The sequence below is a fragment of the Euprymna scolopes genome, chromosome 25 (assembly GCF_053919585.1).
Source record: "Euprymna scolopes isolate OS-2025 chromosome 25, ASM5391958v1, whole genome shotgun sequence".
NCBI lineage: Eukaryota > Metazoa > Mollusca > Cephalopoda > Sepiida > Sepiolidae > Euprymna > Euprymna scolopes.
Window position 1 is genome coordinate 93,782,835 of NC_136506.1, and position 18,275 is coordinate 93,801,109.

The 18,275-nt window shown below is 33.5% G+C and overlaps 1 protein-coding gene across 4 annotated transcripts in view; it reads right to left on the reverse strand.

The window, feature by feature from the left end:
- Positions 1-18,275, reverse strand: part of LOC145247518 (organic cation transporter protein-like) — a 139,891-nt gene that overhangs the window by 97,193 nt on the left and 24,423 nt on the right. Inside the window, exon 1 of one of the 4 annotated variants that reach the window (XM_080109335.1) lies at positions 9,227-9,626. The exons of the other annotated variants lie outside the window; for them this stretch is intronic. Within the exon in view, the coding sequence (XP_079965461.1) occupies positions 9,227-9,369 (143 nt within the window). The 5' untranslated portion in view covers positions 9,370-9,626. Of the gene's footprint in view, positions 1-9,226; positions 9,627-18,275 lie in introns of those variants that run through there. 4 annotated transcript variants of the gene reach the window in all.

Genomic DNA, 18,275 nt, shown 5'->3' on the forward strand with positions numbered 1-18,275 from the left:
GTGTGCGCCCTCGTCAGCTGCCAATGCGGTCAAAAGAGAAGATGAAGGATAAGAAGACCATGAAAACAATGTTGGAGTCGACGGTGATGTTATTGGGCGGGGTGCGGGGAGCACGTGGCATTCAACTTCAAAAAAATATAATTCCCGTTTCCTCTAGAATGAGAATTAAACTTATTTTGGGGATAGAAATTCGCACACAACATTTGCTCCGCTATAGACGTCATGCATTGGCTACCTTACAGAGGGTGACTATTGTTTCTCAAAACTAACATAAATCTTTTGTTACTGAAGTTTGTTAGGAATGTCCACATTGTGTGTAAACCTCCTAAACAGTCACAAACTCATAAAATAGAAGCAATTAAAATTACGTTTGTTTCATCATCATCATCATCATCATCATCATCATCATCATCATCATCATCATACTCATCATCACCACTACCACTACCACCACTTTTCTATTCCAGTAGCTTTTTTAAGGAACTGCAAGCTTATGGAACTCTGTTTCCTATAACCCACCGCATTGGTTTTGACAAGACTCAGGTCAACATGTTTATTTGTCATGATACTATCCTCCAAGGAAGTACCTCATCTTTTGGGGGAGCTTGGTGTGTGGGTTTGTAGTGTAGTACATGTTTGTTCGTAATATCATCGTCCACAGAAGTATCCCTTCCTTTGGAGGAGCGCAGTGTAGTATATGTTTGTTTGTAATGACATCATCCTCCAAAGCAGTATATTCTCCTTGCACAGAGTGGGGTATTTTTCTTTTTTTTAAATAGATCTTTAAAAAGTCATCTATTTTATTATGCTATTAACAAAACTCATTCACAATGAACGATATATATATATATATATATATATATATATATATATATATATATATATATTATCTCCCTCGAAGAATTGCTTGTCATACACAGGTTGTCAACATAAAATCGACTTTTCAACATCTTAGTACATATGTCATTTGGAAAGTTACTCACGTGATGCTGCAGGACATAATCTATATATCTATAAAAGTGAACGTGCCCGTGTGTGTGTGTGTGTGTGTGTGTGTGTGTGTGTGTGTGTGTGTGTGTACATTTCCCTACGTAATAACTCTGTCAATATTTAGTCTACAGATTCGAAATTTGATATACAGGGTATGGAGATTTGGGGAAATCTTTGTGATCGGTTTTCGGCCAGACATTTGGCTGTTAAGAAGTCAAAGTTAAACGATTTGACCTTTCAGAACTCTACCAAACTCCTCCGACAATTTTGGGTCTAAACACTTTAAATTTTAGATATAGGATCCTTGGACATGGGTCTAACTTAATAAATTGATTTGAGCCCAAAACAATAAATGTTAAGGGGTCACAATAGGGGTCAAAGTTAAAAACAATTGACCGCTTTTTTTTTTTTTTTTGCTCAACATACACGTCCAAACACCCGGGCAACGCCTGGCTGAAATGCTAGTTTAATATAAAGAGGTTTGCATTGAAGGCAAATATCAATGTGCAATAATGATAACAAATCAACTCGTTTTCATCTTTCACAAAAAAACAAAATCTATTTTTATCTTCATCAGACTTGAGTCTGATAATAAGAAAAGCCTTTCTTATGTCACCTAGCAGAACATATTTATCAGTGACGAATAAAAGTAAAAGTCCAAGCATATTACTCAACATATTAACATCCGGGTAACATGCCTCATTAAGAGAATAACCACCTCCAGCCTTTAAAGAACAATTAAAAACAGGTCTTATTTTGGTAATTACCTGTTGATTTGAAAATTGGTCTATTGGGTATCCATATATATTTGGGAAAATCCTGTGGGGCAACTTCAATTCTCTCGATAATTCCTTCAGTCTCTTGTTGACGAAAAATATCAGTATAGGTCTCAACCATTTTTTTCTTTTCCAAGGAAAGCATAGTTTTGTCAAGTACCTTCAGAGCGACTTGGTAGTTGGAAGGTACAGAATTGATTTTATCTTTATGCCAGGGTAAATCCACAAAATATGAGTCGTTTTTGAATTCAATAGACTTCTTGAAGCTATTGATTTTATTTCGGTCATAATCCGCGATTAATTCTTCATCAAGGGAAGTGCCATCAGTTTCCACAGCAAACATCCTTTCTAAATTTCTCTCCACATTTGAAGATTCAAATATATCAAAGAATGGATCCTGGTAGGTTAATTTGGGTTCCAATATAGCGTTCAATTGGCGCTCTGGGCAACAGGCATGTTCCGATATTATAGTATGATATTTAGCACAATGATTGGATCTTCCAGTTCCTACAGGAAAGATTTGATCGGCATATAAAAAATGCTGAACATCACCAAATGGAGCAATCCCTTGAGGTAAATCCCATGCATGTCCATTCATGCATTTAATAATTTTGGAGTTAGTCATGAATTGAAATATATCTACACCTAGGATACCGTCAATTTTTATAGCATTGCTCTGTTTTTAACTTGAAAATGCCAACCTGTATTTTAATTTATTTTGGTTGGACTTTACTTGACAGAAATTATCAAACTGGAATTGAATACCAAATTGGTCATCTATTAAAACCGGAATGGGGAGTTGTCTCCCTTTACCAACATTAACATTCAAAACAACTTGTTCAAGACCCTTTACCGTAACACTTGCATAGATTTACATCTGGTAATCGGTAAGAGTCGAATCTCCATCAGGATATGTTAATTCCTTTAATATATTTTTTGAAAAATAAGAGTGCTGACTTCCAGTGTCTAATAGGCAGTTAACCGTAGTTTTCTTTGTTCCATTATGTAATGAAATAGCTACAACAGGTAATATGATGTTTTTTTCATCAACATGGGAAAATAGTGAAATTATTTTTGGGGGGATTATCACATAAAGGTGTAATATTTGCCTTAGATCGACACAGTTTGCAGGAGAGAGAATTGTTCTGGCGCACAGGGCAATCTTCGCTGTTGTGTTTATAACTGGAACATCTGATACACGATTTCAACTGTTTACACCTCTCAACTCTTGCTTTATATGTAGAGAATTTGCTGCACTTCAACATGGAGTGACCACGTGCTGAGCAAAGTTTGCAGTATGTACCGGCATAATTAGTAGAAAAATTCTGTAAGGCAGCATCTCCTTTTCCCTTTTCATGTTTTTTAACATGTGTTACTGTTCCATCGCCTTTAGAATTAGTTTCTGCTGATCGCGAATATTTCTTATTCCTCGACAGAGCACGAACAACTTCATTATAATTGTCAAATATTTGAGTCAAAGACAGGTAATTCGTGTCCACTCTGTGACTAATTTCCCTTCTCAAGACCACAGGTAACTTTTCAAACCTAATGTGACTGATCAATAAAAACCCAGGAGACTTATTCTCAAAAAAAAAAAATCGATTTGATATGACGTTTTCAGTTCAGACAAATCCGCTCTCACTTCTGCAAGGTATTTCACAAACACAAATTCAGGGTCATATTGAAGGGGATGCAGAAGTCATCTGCTTAAAAAATTCGTTAATAATAAAGGGGATATCTAAAAATTCCTTTGTCAATAGATCGACAGCAACATTAAAATTTTCATCTTCCAATGTTAGATGAGAACCCAATTGTAAAGCATAATCGCTTAAATAACCTTCCAATAAAGCCAATTTAGACTTACCGGATTTAACAGAGTCTGTACAGTTTTTGAATTGTGAAATAAAATTCTTGAATTCGAATTTGGATGGATTAATTCCACTGAAGGTTGCACATTGTAACTTGGGCAGGGATAACAGAGGTACAGAGCCAACTTCAGATTTCTTCGATCTGTTGAGTTCTTCAACTGTGTCTTCGATGTCGGTAAGACGATCATTAACATTAGTTCAAAATTCAATTTCTTTGTTCTGTTCGTCAACGAAACCACAGTTCTTAAAATCAAACTCTGCTTTGACGCATATTGCTTTAATTTTTTCATTCAAGGAACGAACTTCAACTAGCATCTCCTTGATAATATCTTCCTCTTTCTGGAAGGTCCTTCTTCTTAGTCCTGCATGCTGTTCCAGCATTTCGATGTTTAGTGTAATATCATCCTTTAAGACTTCCCGGGCAATTTGAGAGCCCGTACACCCTTCAATGTGTTAAAAGTCTTCATTTTAGGATTCACTCTTATTTATTTTTAAATCAAACGTGATTCCAGTATCTTCTTTTTTCTCAAAGAGCGACAAACAATTTGTAAAACAGTCTCACCAGAGAATTACAGCATTGAAACACGTAGAGTCCCAACTAGACCAATAATGTTTCTATTTTCTTGTTTCCCAAAGAGAGCAGAGTTTAACTCGAGAATAGTAAAATATATTTTGTTGTTGGTGGTCGAGTGAGGGATAAGCAATAAATAAGCTTAGCTTTAAAAAGATTTTTTTTCTTGTCACAATGACAAATAATAGTGAAGAATTTTTTTTCTTGTCACAATGACAAATAATAGTGAAGAATTTTTTTTTTTCTTGTCACAATGACAAATAATAGTAAAGATTTTTTTTTCTTGTCACAATGACAAATAATAGTGAAGATTTTTTTTTCTTGTAACAATGACAAATAATAGTGAAGATTTTTTTTTCTTGTCACAATGACAAATAATAGTGAAGATTTTTTTTTCTTGTCACAATGACAAATAATAGTGAAGATTTTTTTTTTCTTGTCACAATGACAAATAATAGTAAAGATTTTTTTTTCTTGTCACAATGACAAATAATAGTGAAGAATTTTTTTTCTTGTCACAATGACAAATAATAGTGAAGAATATTTTTTCTTGTAACAATGACAAATAATAGTGAAGATTTTTTTTTCTTGTCACAATGACAAATAATAGTGAAGATTTTTTTTTCTTGTCACAATGACAAATAATAGTGAAGAATTTTTTTTTTCTTGTCACAATGACAAATAATAGTAAAGATTTTTTTTCTTGTCACAATGACAAATAATAGTGAAGATTTTTTTTCCTTGTCACAATGACAAATAATAGTGAAGAATATTTTTTCTTGTCACAATGACAAATAATAGTGAAGATTTTTTTTTCTTGTCACAATGACAAATAATAGTGAAGAATATTTTTTCTTGTCACAATGACAAATAATAGTGAAGAATTTTTTTTCTTGTCACAATGACAAATAATAGTGAAGAATATTTTTTCTTGTCACAATGACAAATAATAGTGAAGATTTTTTTTTCTTGTCACAATGACAAATAATAGTGAAGAATATTTTTTCTTGTCACAATGACAAATAATAGTGAAGAATTTTTTTTCTTGTCACAATGACAAATAATAGTGAAGAATTTTTTTTCTTGTCACAATGACAAATAATAGTGAAGATTTTTTTTTCTTGTCACAATGACAAATAATAGTGAAGAATATTTTTTCTTGTCACAATGACAAATAATAGTGAAGATTTTTTTCTTGTCACAATGACAAATAATAGTGAAGAATATTTTTTCTTGTCACAATGACAAATAATAGTGAAGAATTTTTTTTCTTGTAACAATGACAAATAATAGTGAAGAATATTTTTTCTTGTCACAATGACAAATAATAGTGAAGATTTTTTTTCTTGTCACAATGAAAAATAATAGTGAAGATTTTTTTTCTTGTCACAATGACAAATAATAGTGAAGAATATTTTTTCTTGTCACAATGACAAATAATAGTGAAGAATATTTTTTTCTTGTCACAATGACAAATAATAGTGAAGATTTTTTTTCTTGTCACAATGACAAATAATAGTGAAGAATATTTTTTCTTGTCACAATGACAAATAATAGTGAAGATTTTTTTCTTGTCACAATGACAAATAATAGTGAAGATTTTTTTTTCTTGTCACAATGACAAATAATAGTGAAGATTTTTTTTTCTTGTCACAATGACAAATAATAGTGAATAATATTTTTTCTTGTCACAATGACAAGTAATAGTGAAGAATTTTTTTTCTTGTCACAATGACAAATGATAGTGAAGAATTTTTTTTTTGTCACAATGACAAATAATAGTGAAGATTTTTTTTTCTTGTCACAATGAAAAATAATAGTGAAGTATATTTTTTCTTGTCACAATGACAAATAATAGTAAAGATTTTTTTTCTTGTCACAATGACAAATAATAGTGAAGAATATTTTTTCTTGTCACAATGACAAATAATAGTGAAGAATTTTTTTCTTGTCACAATGACAAATAATAGTGAAGAATTTTTTTTTCTTGTCACAATGACAAATAATAGTGAAGATTTTTTTTTCTTGTCACAATGACAAATAATAGTGAAGATTTTTTTTTCTTGTCACAATGACAAATAATAGTGAAGATTTTTTTTTCTTGTCACAATGACAAATAATAGTGAAGATTTTTTTTTTCTTGTCACAATGACAAATAATAGTGAAGAATTTTTTTTCTTGTCACAATGACAAATAATAGTGAAGATTTTTTTTCTTGTCACAATGACAAATAATAGTGAAGATTTTTTTTTCTTGTCACAATGACAAATAATAGTGAAGAATATTTTTTTTTCTTGTCACAATGGCAAATAATAGTGAAGAATATTTTTTCTTGTCACAATGAAAAATAATAGTGAAGATTTTTTTTCTTGTCACAATGACAAATAATAGTGAAGAATATTTTTTCTTGTCACAATGACAAATAATAGTGAAGAATATTTTTTTCTTGTCACAATGACAAATAATAGTGAAGATTTTTTTTCTTGTCACAATGACAAATAATAGTGAAGAATATTTTTTCTTGTCACAATGACAAATAATAGTGAAGATTTTTTTCTTGTCACAATGACAAATAATAGTGAAGATTTTTTTTTCTTGTCACAATGACAAATAATAGTGAAGATTTTTTTTTCTTGTCACAATGACAAATAATAGTGAATAATATTTTTTCTTGTCACAATGACAAGTAATAGTGAATAATTTTTTTTCTTGTCACAATGACAAATGATAGTGAAGAATTTTTTTTTTTGTCACAATGACAAATAATAGTGAAGATTTTTTTTTCTTGTCACAATGACAAATAATAGTGAAGTATATTTTTTCTTGTCACAATGACAAATAATAGTAAAGATTTTTTTTCTTGTCACAATGACAAATAATAGTGAAGAATATTTTTTCTTGTCACAATGACAAATAATAGTGAAGAATTTTTTTCTTGTCACAATGAAAAATAATAGTGAAGGATTTTTTTTTCTTGTCACAATGACAAATAATAGTGAAGATTTTTTTTTCTTGTCACAATGACAAATAATAGTGAAGAATATTTTTTCTTGTCACAATGACAAATAATAGTGAAGATTTTTTTTCTTGTCACAATGACAAATAATAGTGAAGATTTTTTTTTCTTGTCACAATGACAAATAATAGTGAAGAATATTTTTTTTTTCTTGTCACAATGGCAAATAATAGTGAAGAATTTTTTTTTTTTCGTCAACAAATATTTCCATGTCCGCGCGAGGTCATAAAGATGTCTACTCGTTCGTTCCTTGAGAATTTAAACACAGTTCGTTCATGTGTATGTAGGGATTTATATATATATATATATATATATATATATATATATATATATATATATATATATATATATATATATAAAGTGATCTCCTGTATTTTATTTTTTTGCGTGTTTTTTTCGCAGCAACCACCTAAACTCTAGAATTGTTTTGTAAAATGTTGTGTTTCGACCAGGCACTTAGGACCCAGACGAAAAAGAAACACGAATATACAAGTCAGAGAACAATAAAAGTGTATTTAACTTCAAATAAATGCAAACATAAAATAAGCAGGTTACAAAACAATTGCGTTTGCGGTTTTTTAAGAAGTCCAAAACGTTCTTATTTTAACGTCTTCAGTTTGACGGCCCCATTCAAGTTCGGAAAAAAGAGAGATGAAATAATAAGTCTTTCCTCCACAGAAGTTCGTACGAAAGAGGGAGTTTAAAGGGAATCTCTTGTCCAGCTTAATAAATAGGTTGCCGTGATTGGTCGATGACTGGCACCTTTGGCCAATGAGACAGGGCTTTATTTAAAGTGTAAGGAAAGGAAATGAGAAGACGAAAACAGAGATAACTCTAGTTTTTTTTTTCTAGTTAACTTCTCGGCGACAACTTGGCCAATTCCGATTTGTTCCGTAAATCACAATTTTTACATGTGTAAATAGATTATTATCATATATATATATATATATATATATATATATATATATATATATATATATATATATTCTATACTCCTATAAATTCGTTTTTCTTTTCTGCGTATTAATATTCATATTAAAAGAAAATACAATTTTCTTATATATGGGTTGTGGAATTGCATTCATCTGCAAAATATCTAGCTAATTTGCATATTCTTTAAACATTCATTTTAATTAATTCTCTATTAGTTTTTTTCGGTTTTCTTATGGGATGATCATCTTTAGTTAACTGTTACGTGCAATTATATTCATGCAGATATTCTACTTGATTTATACTTGCATAATATTTGCGTAAAATGTTTACAGGAAACACAAAATTGTTTCCATATATATTTATGTATTCGTCTGTATTTTTGTTTAATCTATCTATCTATCTATCTATCTATCTATATATATATATATATATATATATATATATATATATATATATAAGTGAACGTGTCTGTGTGTGTGTATCTGTGTACATTTTCCTATGTAACAACTCTGTGAATTTTCAGTCTACAGTCTCGAAATTTGATATACAGGGCACTGAGAGTTGGCAAAAGCTTTGTAATCGGTTTTCGAACAGAAATTTAACTGTTAAGGGGTCAAAGTTCAACGATTTGACCTTTCAGAACTCTACTAAACTCCTCCGACAATTTTGGGTCTAAACAGTTGAAATTTTAGATATAGGTTCCTTGGACATGGATCCAACATAAGAACTTGATTTGAGCCCCAAACAATAAATGTCAAGGGGTCATAATAGGGGTCAAAGTTAAAAAAAATTGACCGCGTTTTTATTATTATTATTTTTTTTTTTTTGTTGCTCAGCATACACCTCCAAACACCCGAGCAACGCCAGGCGTAAATGCTAGTATATATATATATATATATATATATATATATATATATATATATATATATATATATATATATATATATATATATATATATATATATATGGTGAATGTAGTAATTATTTAAAAATAAAAAAAGCATGCTGTCTTTATTCCGAAGCACCGCCTTCCTTTGGTCTTGCTAACGACGAGTAAATCACTAGTACTTACCTATGTCTTATTTCTGGTACAATAAAAATAAAACTGCCGATCTGTAGTCCATCGAGCACTGGGATCGTATACAATAAAGACAGAATAAGTTTTTGGTACAATCCACAACCGCCAACATTTTCAATTAGTTCTTCATATGTCATTTTCAAAATGGTTGTCTAACATCCAAAAAAAAAAAAATAATGGCCCTTTTTTTTTTTTTTAGGTTAATCGTGCCACGCGTGTATAACTCAAACAGCAGCGTCGTAACTCGTGTAGAATTTCATAAGCAAATCGAAACGGATGAGTCATTAATAGTTTTTTTGTTTTCTTTTTTTTAATTTTTTTTTTATCAATCTGGTCACGGCCAAGGTAAAACTATCATTATGTTTTATCAGGGTTTGATAAAACTAGGCACGGCCAAAACGAAAAGAAGAAGTATTTTTTGACAGAGTCTCTCTTTAAAATTCTACTAAAATCAAGTAATGATCCAAACAATACGAAATTTTTACCGATTATTAAGTGAAGAACGCACTTAATAGTAGTGTACATTTTTCCCATAATCCATATATATATATATATATATATATATATATATATATATATATATATATATATATATATATATATATATATATATATATAACTATTTCATTTACTCACATAAAATTAATATACAAAAGTATAAATTTATGCATAAACTTTAAGTATTTACTTCAAAAGTGCTCAATACGTAGGTAGAGCTAGTTAGTAATTTATAAAATATATAGGCGCCTGAAGAATCCTAGAGTGGATGAAACGCGGAATATTCAGTGTAGCTTAATCGCCATATATATTTTATATATATATATATATATATATTCCTACAATACCCCTTCTTTATTTGTTGGTATAAATATGCTTACAATAATTAGCCGAAACTGGGCAAAATATATTGTATTGTGGGGATTGTGAGGATTATAGATAAAGCAAACAAACAAACAAAAAAAAAGCAACTGCGTACGTATCAGATTTTAAGGTTGAACATCTGAATTTTATTTTTCATCTTTGTGTTTTGAAGTGTGAAATTCGTTGAATATCTTAATAATAATTATTATCTTTCAGAATAAAATTATCCAACAATCAGCTGGTATGGAAACTTGTGATTATAAGATTTACAAGATATTACTGGCAGTAATATTCTATAAGTATCATCCCACCTAAATAAAAATTGCTCGATATACAAGATAGAGCAAATAAATCAAATTTTAGTCATTCAATGAATTTAAAAATTTATGACGTGAAATGTTTGAGTTTCAGATCAAATATTTTTATTATTCTGTGTAAGACAAAGAATACATTCGAAATATTAAAACTCCTTATCCTATAGGATTTCGATGTCTACCATCTCTTCAGAGGAGAAAATATTAGCAAATAGTTATAATGGTTTACGCCTTATTTGCTAAATCAGTGAGATATGGAAAATCACAATTATTTTTAATTGTGATTTTCCATGTCTCACTGATTTAGCAAATAAGGCGTAAACCATTTTAACTATGATAGAGTAATTAAAAGTCATAGAGTAAGGGGAAGTTAAAGAAAAGAGGATATAAAATTAACATCCAAATTGTATTCTAAAATCCGAAGTGAATGTCCTTGCAAGAAGTGTGGTAAAATGATCCAAACTGTATTTTGGGTAATCCACATCACAATGTAATGGTCCGAAGTAGGCATATTGCTGGAATAATTTCCCTTTGTTATATAATGGGTCAGGTAAAAAAGTTTTTTACCTGACCCATTATATAACAAAGTAAAGTAAAGACGAATGAACACATTTCTAAAGAAATGGCAGAAACACTAGAGGAAGACCTCCAATCTGTAGTGGAATGGGGACAAAAGTGGTTGGTCGCGTTCAATGCTGCCAAGACTAAACTAGTTGCATTCAATAATTACAAGAAACCCTCTCTACCACCCATAGCAATGGCCAACGACTCTTTATCTGAGAGTCCATCTTTCAAACTCCTTGGCCTAACGTTCACAGGAAACATGAGTTGGAATAATTACATTGAAGGCATTGCCAGGGCCGCTGCAAGAAAGGTAGGCTCTCTCTACCGTGCTAGAAAACTACTAACACCCGAAAGTATCCTGTACCTCTATAAGGCCACCATTCGCCCATGTATGGAGTATTGCTGCCACATCTGGGCTGGTGCATCTGCTACTAATCTCTCGCTCCTTGACAAGGTTCAAAAGAGAGTCGCAAACCTGATAATAGGCCCTGAACTGGCATCTAAGCTTCAGCCTCTGTCCCATCGACGAAATGTATTTTAGTGGTGAATGCTCTGACGAACTGCAATCACTTGTGCCCCCACGACGCGAGCACCCTCGACAAACCCGACAGGCTACTAGATCCCACCCCCACACTGTAGAGATCCCTAGATGTAAAAGATCTTTTTACTCCAATAGTTTCTTCCCCAGAACCGCAAGACTCTGGAATTCCATTCCCGGTCCCTGCTTCCCCAACAGTACTGACGTGCAGAAGTTCAAGTGTAACATGAACCGACACCTTGCTGCCCAAATCCCTACATAGTACCCCAGTAGTTGTTTCCCCTGATAGTTGCCCCCTACACCAAAGTGGCAATTTGCCTTGTTTGGGGTGAAAATGTAAAAAAAAAAAAAAAAAAAATGGATTCTTTGTCTTACATAGAATAATAAAAATCTTTGATATGAAACTCAAACATTTCACATCATAAATTTTTAAATTCATTGAACTAAAATATTATATATATATATATATATATATATATATATATATATATATATACTAGCAGAAGTACCCGTTTTTGTCTGGGTACAAAAAACAGCCTACAGAAAATGGACTGTGATTGATGAAAGATGATAGGTTATGAAAAGGAGGGGGTTGTAAAGAGATAGGTTTCGATACTCAAAAATTTTACCCTAAGCAAAATATGATGAAAGTAAAGCTAATTTTCGCGAAAATATATTTTTTTATATCAACTTTGTTTCCATTCGTAGCCAAGAGTGACCAACAAAATGATGTTTCCTTACAAAGAGAAAATGTTATATATATATATTATATATATATATATATATATAAATATACAAGAAATAAATGTTACCATAGTCAATAAAAGTTACTTTTATGATAGAAAAATCTAAATCCCACCCCCACACAGTAGAGATCCCTAAATGTAAAAGATCTTTCTACTCCAGTAGTTTCTTCCCCAGAACCGCTAGACTCTGGAATTCCATTCCAAGTCCCTGCTTCCCTAAGTGTACTGACATGCAGAAATTCAAGTGTAACGTGAACCGACATCTTGCTGCCCAAATCCCAACATAGTGTCCCAGTAGTTGCTGCCCCTGATAGTAGCCCCCTACACCAAAGTGGCAATGTGCCTTGTTTGGGGTGAAAATATAATAATAAAAGAAAAAAGAAAAGTTCATTGGTTTGTATTTTTAAGTAGTTTGTAAAAATATTTTTTTTTTAATTCACGAACCGGTTTGAAAAAAAATCAACATGGCAGCGACTTTGAAATGGAGAGCCCCATTTTCAATTTGAAGGAGGGGTACCTGAGCATTTTGTGTTAACAATTTAAGAGAGTTCCGTCAACGTTTTATAAACATATTTTAATATTTTCCGTTATTTTGTGCTTGAGGAATATTCGATTATGGCATCTGTAGTTTATATAAAAATTCATTTAAGTAGTTATCACCTCAAATTTCGTTTTAATTTCGGTTCGCTGAAATTATTTAAAGTAAAGAGCATTAAAAACTATTTCAAAACAAAAAAGAACATGAACTGAACTGTTATTGACTATGGTAACATTTATTTCTTGTATATTTATTTTTTCGGGTAGTCCTTTGTTGGCTTTTCTGCTAAACACTCTTGCTAAATGATATCGAAGAATATCGAAAAACAAAGAAACAAAAACAGTTTTGAAAAGTAATGAAGCTTTACTTACTTCAGTAAAATAATCCGAAACAGCAAAATGGGATATTAAAAAAGTAAACACGTAATTACTTTAGTTTTTTAAAGCAAAGAATCGATATAAATATGAATAAGAAGAAAATGGCGCCCTTTTCAAGCAGAACAGCTTCGTTTCAGTTTTACTGTATTGAATGGTGTAGTATTGCGCCGTCGGATTCAGGGTTGTACTATTGTAATGTAAAGAACATGCAGAAAGGGTTGTAATCAACTGAATTCCTTCTAGTACACTGAAAAAAAAAGATATATAAATAAAAATAAAAAGGTTATGTAAATGTTTTTAAAAAGACACGTAATCACGTGAGCAGAATTTTTCCTTCTTTTGACACGATAACAAGTAACGTTCTTATTTTTTATTATTTATCTATTTATCTATTTTCGAAAGAGTGCCACGTGCAAGTGGAGAAGGAAAAAAACAGAGTTATGCAAAATTTGTGTCGAGAATTGTCTGAAGTTCCGACTTTTTGTTTTTTTGGGCTTTCACTTTAATAAGAACGTGAATTTATGAGGTGAATTTATTCGACACAATATGATTCAACTCAAAAAAATAAATAAAAGCTAAGGTGGATTAAGATTAAAGTTAAGGTGTTATTGTGGACCATCACCTCTTTTAAAAAACCTTGTTAAACTTTGTGACATATTTACATTCTATGGAGGTATGGCACGAACGAACACCCAATAATTTTATTATGCCATATTTCTTCAAACTGAAACATTATTATCAAAGTATACTTACGCAAATAGATATGAAAAGTCTTTGTTAAAGTTTGTGCCATATTTCCATGGAGTACAGGCGCGAACGCAGACCCCACAATTTTATTGTACATCCCTATTTAAGTTGAAACATACTTATCAAAATATGCTTATGTACATCTATTTCAAAAACCCTTGTAAACGTTTTCTTTTCATTTTTTATTTCCATACTTTTGGGCCAGGCGCGAATGCAGACCCCACAATTTTTATGAACCACTGTTCTGCCAGATCAAACATACCCATTCATGATCCTCGATACATCTTCTATCATTATATATAATCATTTTTTTTAAATAGTCAACCATATATGAGCCTATTCGTGACCACACACACACACACACACACACACAGACGTTCAGCTTTATATATATATATATACTAGCAAAGATACCCGTGCTTCGCACGGAGCTTTGTTGCGCACTCGGGTACCAAAATCTGTGGGCACCTTTCCAGTAAGTTGATGTTGTAAGAGCAACGATTGCATAAGGTGATTAACATTTTAACTACCTCTTGTAGTGACTGAAATTCAATCAGGAACTTCACAAAACATTTTCATCAAAAAGGAAGGTTACTTGATGTTACATAGTAAATTTTTCATTGCAGTCATTTTCAACTCTTGCTTAAATTTTATCTTGCACATTCAATACTAAAAACTTACCACAATCAGATCATGTCAGTTTTTCCTCATATCCATTTCTCAAACTTTTCACTAAAGAGCCTCAGGGTAAACTACATTTCTGCTGCTTTGATTTGGAGCCAGAATGTAGAGTTTTTCTGAACTTCCTGTCCGGCTGATGGAGACGTAGAACATACCGTGACTGAAGCAGTCTGATGTCAAGTCTACGCCAATGGTGTTAAATGTCTGACCTTGACTTTTGTTTATGCTCATTGCAAAACACACCTTCACAGGAAATTGGAGTCTCCGGAATTTAAATGGAAGTACTGAGTCCGATGGAACTAAGGGGATCCTTGGCAGTAGAACGGTTTCGCCTTTGTAGGGACCACAGGAAATGGTGGCCTCAAGTACATTGGTGTGCAATCTGGTGATAACACATCTGGTTCCGTTTGTTGTTTTTGGCGGTTCCAAGGATCGAAGAATCATGATTGGCGATCCAATTTTGAGATTTAAAATGTGTGGAGGCATTCCAGATATCTCCAAAGAGTTTAAAAACTCCACAGGGTAGTGAACAGCTTCATATTCATTAGTAGCCGAATCAACTGACTTGTATTGCTTTGTGTCTCCTGGAAATTCATCCATTATTGAATTGTTCAAATGATTCACATTGCTGTTTAATGGCGAAATAATAGCCCTCTCAGCAAGCCAATCCGGTGATTTTCCATTGTTTTGCAGGTCTGGGTACACTTTGTCTTTCAGTTGCTTCTGATTACCGACACATTTACCAAGCGCAGTTGGAATCTTAATTGTGTCAGGTGAAGAAGTGATAGGAAACTGACCATTACCGATTTGGAGAAGCAATTTTGAGAAGTCTGCTGCAGCTGCGTTATCAGAGATATAGGCTCTCATATTAGTAGGCAGTCTCTTCACTATAACGTGCCTCCAGAGATAGGATTGTTTCAAACTTGCATTGACAATGTTAGCCCTTGTGCCATTTTTAACCACTGGGAGGATTTGACGGAAATCACCGCAAAATAAGGTTGGAATGCCACCCATGGGATTCTTGTTTCCTGTGATGTCTTGCAGTGTTCGGTCAATTGCTTCATAAGCACTCTTGTGCGTCATTGGGGCTTCGTCTACAATGATTGCAGAGGTGTCTCTAATTACATTTGCCAAGGCTGAGTTACCAGTAATTTTGCAAACTGGCTGATCCATTCGATGAGTATCCAAGGGTACTTTAAAAGTGCTGTGAAGAGTGCGGCCACCTTGTAGTAGAGTAGCAGCAATGCCACTGAATGCTGTTGCAAGCACAATCTTTCTCATGGATCTAATCTTTGCAAGGATCAAATTGATTACAAAAGTCTTGCCCGTACCACCTGGAGCATCAAGAAACATCATGTTTTTGTTCATTTCACCTTGTGCTTCCAACATTGCCATGAATGAATTGTAAACTTCTCTTTGAGAATCGGTCAGTTTTTCTTGCATATTTTCTGCTTGTAGGGAAGTTCTTCAAGATTATAAGTAACTTCACGTTGATACTCTCTCGCGAGTCTTTCATCTCTCCCTTGCATTGGTGCAGGTAATCCATAGCTTGCCAATGGTTGACCGCACATAAGGAGAACTTTTTCTTCAATTAGACAAAGAGTTTTATTGTAGATGTCCTCATTAAAATCTGCTTCTGGATTGTTAACTTCTTGCCTGTATCTGTGAAGAATGTCTTCAGATATTACATCACGAAAAGCCATCCAGATCTCAAGAGGATTTCTTGGCTCACAGGCTGTTAAAATTATCACAAATAGGCTTCGCAAATTTGAAGGTGATTGAGTGGCACTTGCCTCTCCTACTGCTTGATGCAAGTGATGGTCATTTTCTAGAAGGCCTCGAGCAAGGCACGCTGCTCTGTATGTTTCAAACACCTGACCATTGTATGCTCGCAAATTTTGAAATGAAGTTGGACCAGCAACCTCATTGAGCAACAGGCGTAAGAAATAACACTCCCCTGCTTTTGGACTAATCGTGTAGATTCTCCCAATGCATGGTGCCTTCCATACATCATCATTTTCAGTACCTTCAACTTGTACCCCACGCATTCTTCTCATCCATTTCTTTGTCGATTTGTTCCAAGTGTAAAACTCAGGGACTTCTACGTATTTGAGACCCCTTGCAAAGTCATCCTCATGGCAGAGTTGAAAAAATGCTGTCAAAGTTGTGGCAGGCGGTGGACCTTGGGCTCGTTCCAGAGCAGTATCAGCTGAGAACATGACACGCTGCCCATTTTCAAGATGAACAGAAAGTTGTACAATTGGGGGGAAATGTTCATGGATGGGATGTTCCAATATCCTCCAGGCTGCCTCTGAACTGCCGACATACCTTGCATTCTGGAACTGCTGGATCTCATCCACAATGTGACTTTGTACTTGGCCTTGTTGGTTAGCTGCTCCATCAGTTCTTTGTAGTTCAAACACTGCTTGATCACATCCTTTATTCACGTATTTGAGGACATATTTGATGCTTTGGATCGAGCTGCAAATTTCTACGTTAATGTGAGCGTTGAACTGCTGAAGGAGGACCTTGTTGTACGGAACAATCCACTGGTTTGTTATTTCTTGATTAACATACCGACCATTTCTCTTCATCCTTATTGTACCAGTCTGGCCTCCATCTTCTGGTTTTCTTCGCCTGTACTTGGGGTAAGAGTCTTGGCCTTGCTTGGTACACTGAAGAAATTCTTTTGGGTATTTTTTGGAACATTTGTTGTCAATCATACATGGACAATTTGGATTATATGGTCCACAAGGTCCATGCACCATATGTGCCATCACTTTAGCATGAAGATCAGAATCTTCCTCTTTGTCAGGGATCTCTGCAGATATGCAGAGATCCATTTTTTCTGGTAGAAGTTTGTCCTCTGGGGCCTGCCAGGTGAGGATGTGTGCATGCGGCAGTCCTCTTTTTTGATATTCAATACTGTACAGGAAAGCCCTCAACCTGCCAAATCCTCCCTTTTTAATAAATTCAAGTAACTTTTTTAGCTTCTGCCTGAAAACCCTGGCAACAATATCTGGACGATCCTGAGGGTCTTGCCCTTGAAGACAATTTTCTGTAATTTCTGTCCACTTTGGATTTGTTGTGAACGTGATGAAGAGGTCGGCTCGGCCCATTCGCCGAACATATGCCATGGCATCACTTTGACGCTCAAACATGTATCGAGGGCCTCCTGTATAAGTTGCCGGAAGTACAACTCGTTGACCAAACTGTTCTGGATTCCCATCCTCCCTAAGAATTGAATCTCTCAAGTTGCTATAATTGTCAGCTCTCAGGGTCTGTTGCTCACGCCTCAGGAACTGTAAACGTTCTGTTTCAATCTTGCAGTACACATCCACCAGCCATTGTTGAAATAGCCTTCGGTACCAGAGAAAATAGTTTCCAGGCCGAGTCATTAAATGGTACGAATAAAATTGCTGTTGGGTAACTTTTCGCCCATTGGATGCCTTCATGTAGATGTTGTAAGATGGAGAACCATAGGGGTACATTAACGGGTACATTAAAGTATCGTAGAGGGGATGTAGTTCGGAGATCCATTTTAATGTATCATTTCTAAAACGCAAGACAATATCCCGGTTAGCTGTTGGTTCATTCTCCATTAATATTCCAATCTCATACGTTGTTGTTGGAGCATTGAATCGCCGTGGATGCTCTTCTTGCGGCCTTCGGTCTTC